The 8375-nt window shown below is 36.7% G+C and overlaps 1 protein-coding gene across 1 annotated transcript; it reads left to right on the forward strand.

Moving 5' to 3' along the window:
- The first annotated feature begins 238 nt into the window (after nt 1-238).
- LOC108910562 lies at nt 239-945 on the forward strand. The gene is made up of 2 exons (XM_018715208.1): nt 239-791; nt 832-945. The coding sequence occupies exons 1-2, from the start codon at nt 443-445 to the stop codon at nt 870-872; spliced, it is 390 nt and encodes a 129-aa protein (XP_018570724.1). The 5' UTR covers nt 239-442; the 3' UTR covers nt 873-945.
- Nucleotides 946-8375: the final 7430 nt, after the last annotated feature.

Raw genomic sequence — 8375 nt, forward strand, 5'->3', positions numbered from 1 at the left:
ACTATACATTATTTGTGTAACAAAAGCTAAGGGAATAGTATATTTCTATTAAAACTTTCATACATACAGTGTGAAAAAAGTTTTAACCAGACCAGCGCTTAACTTACATAACATGAAATAGAGAAAGATTTAGATACAAAGTATTGAAAACAAAGAGAATCAAATATATCTCTATAGTTTTATTTTAAATACAGTTGAACTCGCTTATAACGAGCAGGGGATATAACGAGCCCTTGGTTATAACGAGCAAATTGAAATGTCCCTTCCGAATTCCCTATGTAACACGTGTATTTTTGTTCGGCTATAACGAACTCGTATATAACGAGGGCTTGGCTATTACGAGCTTTGATTTTGGTCCCGCGCAACAGTGATCTCGGCTATAACGAGTTATCGTAGAACCAGTTTATACGCACATGACATCAAATGAACGCAAAAAATTGTTATGACTAGTAGAAATAACAACATATCCGATTTTGACGTCTTTGACTTAGTTCAGTACGACATGGTAGACGAAAATCTCGAAGTGGCTGAATTCCCAAATGAAATTCAAATCACACAATTAGCGATTAACCCATCAATAGATGAAGAAAGTGATGAAGAAGAGACGGGAAGCGATGAGGTTACAGTTCCTTCGACACATGAAGCCATCTCTGCGTTAAAAACCATAGTATCATACGTCGAATTCAAATATCCGGAAAACGAGCAGTTCTTAAATGCCGCTGATCGTTTGCAAAGAAATATCAGTCAGGAGATATTAAGCAAAAGAGTGGTGCAGAAAAATATTACAGAATTTTTTCGTTAATAATAAATGCTATGTAATTGTAATGTAACTTACCTACAGTTATACGTATCTATGTTATGTAGATAAATAATATTATATGTTTGGAAATAAAAATACAAGTGCAATGCAGCTATAATTATGTGTCCAATAATTTTCAGCATAGTTGGCGACGTCTATAACGAGCACTCGCGTATAACGAGCAAATTTTGCGTTCCCGTGAATGCTCGCTATAACCGAGTTTTACTGTACTATTGAAATATAGGAAAAATGTGCTCAACTTTATTTTTTATAGTGAAAGTCCATTCTTCTGTTTTTATCCGAAATAAACTTCAGAAAAACCGGTGAATAACTATTATTTGGTTACGGGAGAACTAAACAGAGCTCAAACTGCGTAATAAATATCCGCTACTCCCACTCCGTCCTTCACTGCTGTGGGACTGTAACCATTACCACCACTATAAACACTACAGATTAGGGGCGAATTACGAGGAGCCCACGTATTCAGCGTTATTCAAAGTCGAATTAAATTGACTGCACATTACAAACTGAACATTTCCTTAGGTTTAATGTATTTCATAAATCTAATTTATTTAATTATATAGATAACATTGAATCTAAATTTTGAATTAAATCTTTTTACTGTGGAAATTTCAAGGGGACGGCGCCCCAGAGCCCCCTCCCACACCAGCCGCCACTGGTTCTGACCAATTTTTAACCCGTAAGAGCACATTTTGTAGCACTCTTAACCAAGGGCGGATCCAAAGGGGGTCGATGGGGCGGTCGCCCCTCTAATGGTTCGAAAAAAAATCAAAGATGAAACAATAAATTAATAAAGATTAAAACTTTTTGAATGCGTAACCTTTTTTTTAGAAATACAAATGAATGAATAAACATTTTATGTCTCCCAGTTCTCCTGATTGCACTTTGTTTTTAGACATCAATTGTACAAACGCCCCCCTCCCCCAAATTCCATCTCTGGGTCCGCCCCTGCTCTCAACCGTTTAGAACAAAGTACGGATTAGTTTTTCTCGTCCCAGAAAACCCTCGGATCCAAATTATCAAACCAATTCATTGAGAGCTTTCTAAGAATTTTAAGAATTTTGAATTTATGTATTTTTGAATTTGAATTTGTATTTTTTTATAAAGCTTTTATTTAACTTACATTGTTAGTATGGGTCAAAGTCGAATTAAATTGACTGCACATTACAAACTGAACATTTCCTTAGGTTTAATGTATTTCATAAATCTAATTTATTTAATTATCTAGATAACATTGAAACTAAATTTTGAATTAAATCTTTTTACTGTGGAAATTTCAAGGGGACGGCGCCCCAGAGCCCCCTCCCACACCAGCCGCCACTGGTTCTGACCAATTTTTAACCCGTAAGAGCACATTTTGTAGCACTCTTAACCAAGGGCGGATCCAAAGGGGGTCGATGGGGCGGTCGCCCCTCTAATGGTTCGAAAAAAAATCAAAGATGAAACAATAAATTAATAAAGATTAAAACTTTTTGAATGCGTAACCTTTTTTTTAGAAATACAAATGAATGAATAAACATTTTATGTCTCCCAGTTCTCCTGATTGCACTTTGTTTTTAGACATCAATTGTACAAACGCCCCCCTCCCCCAAATTCCATCTCTGGGTCCGCCCCTGCTCTCAACCGTTTAGAACAAAGTACGGATTAGTTTTTCTCGTCCCAGAAAACCCTCGGATCCAAATTATCAAACCAATTCATTGAGAGCTTTCTAAGAATTTTAAGAATTTTGAATTTATGTATTTTTGAATTTGAATTTGTATTTTTTTATAAAGCTTTTATTTAACTTACATTGTTAGTATGGGTCAAATCTTGCAACTGAATTTTAAAACAGTTTCCCCAACCGATTGAGCTGAAATTTTGCATACACGTTTAGTTTGGATGACAATGCATGGTTAGCTAAGAGACGTCATTCTAAATTCAATATGGCGGACTCCCAAAGATGGTGGACCAGTTATTTTTATGTACCTCCATGGGTATCAAATGAAAGGGTTTGCTGAGAAGTATACGAAAATGTAATGACGTCACTAAAAGCTTGTTTTTTTTAATTATACATTAACTTATTTTTAGATTCACTTTTGGACTAAGGTAAGTATAGCATTACTCTGTCGTTTGGAATATACTATAGTATTTACATTGTCATTATGGCTAGAACTTAAAGGTGTCTTAGATTTTAATGAGGTTCAATTTTTCCGTTTTTTTTTTAATTTTTGGAAAAGTTTTTCTGATACTCAATTTTTCCGGAAATTTGCCTTCCCTGGAACAAAAGAAACTGTAAACTCATAGTTTCCTTACACTTAAATTGAAATAATAAATTGTAGCATTTGCAGTCTGCTGAAAACAAGTCCCTCCGTCGATTTCTCATGTCCACCGACGGGTCCAGACAGCACCACGTCCCGCTGCCGCTCGCTCGTAATAGGGTGGTGGACCGTGACGCCCGCCGAGGCCATCTCCGAGAAGCAGCGCCTTTTTTTTTACCCGGTGCTCGGCGGCTCACCGCAGCCGTTGTGAACGAGCCACACACTTCCCGCCGATAATGAGGTACGTGCGTTCAGGTGGACAAAAACAATGGTTCCGCTCCAATAGACGGCCTCCATCTGCTAGTCATCCTCCGGGTCCAACGGACGCTCGGCGTTAGGTAACTTCACCTTGGAAGAGATTATGTAAGCGTCGGGGGTACATTGGGGGACAGTCGTAGTGAAAAAAACGTATCCAAAATCACGTGCAGACGAATGTGGGAAAGACCGAAGAAAAACTGGGAACTTTTGTATAAAAGCAGAACTAGGAACATAAACAAAGAACAACCTTCTTACCTGTAGTGGAATGCATATGCTAAACTCCCAAAATTGTAGGAATTGACTCATTGTCGACATGTAGATTCGAGCGGGGAATGCGATTCCATAGGCGTATCATTTTAGGGAGATTATTAAATACAAAACAGCAGATATGTCGATTTTGGTAAAAACTAGATTATCCCTACAAGTTAGCACACACTTTGGTATATACAAATATCCAAGTTCTTTTTTATTTACGTTAAAGTAACCATTCAGCAATTCTATCCTCGTGGCAAAGAGGGCCTGGACCACCCGCGTACACTTTTCTCGCTAACTAGACGAGTGGTCTGTGAGGAAAGTTAACTTACGTAATATTTTTTATCTAAAACTATTTTTTTTATTTCACAAAAAGATGGCATTGGGTGACGCAAATATACAGGGTGTGGCGTGTATACTCTAGAAAAATTAAACTACAGCTTCCTGATGATATTTGTAATAGAAAAGTCTTATACGAAAAAGTTCTGTCTTCACGTTTTTTATTTTTGTAAATTAAAGTTTATTTATTCAACGAAAATGAAGGGCGACCCTTTATTATTTATTAAAAACTTTGGAAATGTTTTTATGCGACCCGAGATGCAACCTTATAATTTAAGACGGTATAATCTAATACTAGTAATACTAAAAGAAGGTGATTTTGTATTTGTATTGAATTCATCATTCACTTAATTTATTAAATATTAAGCATCGTCCATCGACCCATCAGTGTTAAAAAATGAAAGATTCCAGACAAAAGTTTTTATTTTGTAATTCCACGATAGTGTAATTTTTATAAAGAAGTAAAAAATAAGAATAGCGTGCCGATTACATTGAAAACGAGATTCTTATTTCTTACTTTGCTTAATTTTTTAGTTTGTGCACAAACTAGTTTTACAATGAACTGAGAAAACAATGCATTTACTATTTCCGAACGTGTCGATATGGTGTTAGTGTATGGTGCAACCGGAGGAAATGCGCTCCCGGCGACTAGATTGTAGCGGGAACGATGTCCAAACGTCACCCCCCATGTGCAAATACAATTTTACAGTGCGTTAAGCGGCTGCGAGATACGGGAAGTGTTATTCCTCGAGGAGAAGGCCGACGTGGTTAGCAAGTGAACCTTAATGTTGAAGATGCAGTGTTGGAAAATCTTGACGAAGACCCCACAATTAGAACTCGACGACTCGCACAGCAAGTAGGAACCTCATCTCGTACCGTACATCGCATCTTAAGGCGCCAGCTGTTGCACCCCTATCATCTGCAACCAGTTCAACAGATTTTACCCCCGGATTGTGATCAATGAATGCGTGTTTACAGATGGTTTTTACGGCAATGTGACAATCAAGTAGACATTCCTGCTTATGTTTGTGTAACAGATGAGAAGACATTTACCCGTGATGAAGTGAATTTCCATAATATGCACATATGGGCCGATGAAAATCCTCAGATTAGGCGACATTTACCCGTGTTGAAGTGAATTTCCATAATATGCACATATGGGCCGATGAAAATCCTCACGCGATTAGGGAAACTCATTTTCAACATCGGTTCTCGGTAAATGTTTGGGCTGGCATAACAGGCGATGTACTTGCGGGTCCCTATTTCTTTGAAGGACGACTAAATGGACCAACATATGCTGACTATTTGGAGAACCGGTTGCCTGAATTATTGGTCGATGCGGCATTACAAGTTCGAGCACGCATGTTTTATCTTCAAGATGGGGCTCCTCCACACAGTACTCGAGAAGTAACAACACTTTTGAATGAAATGTTTCCTCAGCGATGGATTGTACGCTTTGGTCCTGTGCCGTGGCCACGTCGGTCACCCGATCTAACCCAATGGACTTTTATCTTTGGAGTCACTTGAAGTCATTGGTTTACAATACCCCAATTGCTATGGTGGAAGAATTGCGAAACCGTATACTTTAAACTGCTGACTCAATTAGGGGAATACCTGGAATTTGGGAAAATATTCGCCAAAATTGAGTGCGTCGGTGCTATGCCTGTATCCGAGGTAATGGGGATCGGGGATCAGTTTCAATATTTTCTCTAGGATGTGGTTTTTTCTGCGAACTCTTGCAGTAACAAAAATGCATATAAGATAGTAATTACTATTAATTATTATAATAAGAAAATATCAGTTTTTTTTTAATATCTATTTTTCTTAGTTTGTACTTTTGCATTGAAAAATTCCCCAAAAATTGAAAAGTATCTTTCTATCTTTCAACAACGATTTGTTTACGCGGCTGGTCTACAGCACGTTAACTCATCGTACAGCACACGGACAGGACCGTTCCAGAGAAAATATTTTGATCCATAATTAAACTTTAATTTGCGAAAAAAAAACGCAAAAATATAACTTTTTCGTATAAGACTTTTCTATTACAACTATCGTTAGGAAGCTGTAGTTTAATTTTTATAGGTTATATACGCCACACCCTGTTTGTTCATTTGACCAACAACATATTTTAATTATTTACGTCCTCAAACAATTTTATTATGTAAATTTCGTTTTGTTCCGTTTCAAAAGGTCTCCAAAATATTGGAATAATATTAGTAAACAAAATATTCCTATTATTTCTCTCTATCGCAATTGTAATATGAATTATTAATAGAAAGTGCCTATAATAACTTAAAATCACCTGAATTACACCAAATTCCGCATTGCTGCACTGCACTGCTAGGCTATTTGTTGACAACCGAATTTATGGCCAGGTGGCCTAGTGCGGCTGTGTTTGTGCCGCGTTTGTCCGCGCGCTTATCCATCAATTGGGCGACTAGACCCATATATGGGTATGGTTAAATAAAAATTGGAACAAGTTTTTTAAATATTTCAGTGCCAAGTTACTGCGTCAGCGACCGAACCTGGTATGTACTACCAACCTATTGGTTCTTCAATTGAGATCGGAAAGACTATACATAAGTTTTTATATTCGTCCGGATCATTTCAGGGATTAAACGTACTGCCACTTGTTTCTCTTTTTAATTTTGTACCTTTCACCGCTTTTGACAGACGATAAACACTTTTGAGAGATAATTTAATTAAGGAACTGCGCATTTCCACAGCATTACCTACTCGTTTCGCACTCGAATTCCCCGATAAACGTTGTCACACAAAGTTCTTGGCCTCTTAAATTCAACTTGTTTACGACTGTGCTGATTATTAACAGATTGGCCGTTAAACACTCGCAAGCGATTCCATATTTAACTTGCACGCCTATGACACGAAAGGAAACGCCTAAACTGGGAATTGACAAATCAATAAATGCAAAGAATACAAAGTTATTTCATCAGAGTAATAACTTGTGATTTGATTTATTTGTGACTGTCAGCACCTATTTTAGTGCTCTGCTAGAGGTAGTTCCTATTTCGTTCATCATGAAAACTTACATTTTTATTATGTGCATACTTGAAATGTTTTTTTTTTGTACATAATCAAATACAGCTTCATAAACAAAGCCGAAGACAAAACAAGACGAACGGCATAAATATCTCCAATACCGTTAGAGATAGGTATAGGGAACCTATACACAGTTTGAAAGAGTTTTAAATTTTCCAACTCCCAAAGTAAAAATATACTGGGTGTTCCATTTAAAAATACATAACTTTGATATAGTACGCTTTTCCTGGACACCCTGTATATTTCAAAATATTTTTAAAATGTAGCCGTGATGAACTTACACTTACACATACCCGCCTAAACAAGTTTCTATAACATTTGCCGTTTGGTCCATAGCCACCGAGGCGTTACTGGTGGCCCACCCTGTACACAGGGTGTTTTAGGATTAAGTCGACAAAACTGTAAGGAGATATTCCTCATAAAAAAATAAGAAAAAAATCAAGTATAATTTTTTTTTCCAGAGACGCTTCATTTTCGAAATATAGGGCGTTAAAGATTTTTAAAGAAATTCGAATTTTTTAAATAACCTAAATGAAGAAGGCTATTTAAGCCAAATTTGGCATGACACTTCTTCTTATAAGATACCATTTTCCTATCTCTTATAGTTTCATGGCAAAATTGATTTTTCTGAAGGGTGCTTCTGGATTCTGTCTATAAACTTTAGGAAGACGTTCCTCATAAAACCTAAAAAAATTTAGTACCTATTAAAATTGGTCTTAGTCTCGAGTATGTGTGAGTCGAATAAGCCTTTTTGGCTCCCCTTCCCTTGGGTTTAACCACTAGTATTAAAATTATTTAGGAGATGCTTCGTTTTTCAGATATAGTGCCTTTTTTTAGAAAAAAAAATTAATGAAAAAACAATATAAATATTTAAGTACCTAACATCTAATATTACTCATAAATTTTTTTTACTTACGTTCTGTACTTTTAAATAAAATATGATGGTAAACAATACATGAAAATTTATTTGTAAATTGAAACAACCAAAAAATTACCAATTAATATTATACCTAGACAAAGCGAAAAGTGAACCAAAAATGAAATGATTTAAAAAATATTTTGTTCAAAATGGGCGCCTCCGGACTGTAGACAAGCACATCTTCTAATTATGGAGGTAGTGGCCGATCGACACTGAATTGGAGTTAATTCTCGACACGCTGTCTTAGATCTTCTAGGGTATCAACTGGCACCTCGTAGACTTTTTGTTTAACAGTATCCCAAACGAAATAATCCATCGGTGTCAAGTCCGGTGAACGTGCGGTCCACGCTGCAGGTCCTCCACGACCAATCCATCTCCTGGGATAATTAATGTTTAACCACTCCCTAGGACCTCTACCAAAATGGGCAGG

This window comes from Anoplophora glabripennis, unplaced genomic scaffold (assembly GCF_000390285.2).
Source record: "Anoplophora glabripennis isolate ALB-LARVAE unplaced genomic scaffold, Agla_2.0 scaffold7, whole genome shotgun sequence".
NCBI classification, from domain to species: domain Eukaryota; kingdom Metazoa; phylum Arthropoda; class Insecta; order Coleoptera; family Cerambycidae; genus Anoplophora; species Anoplophora glabripennis.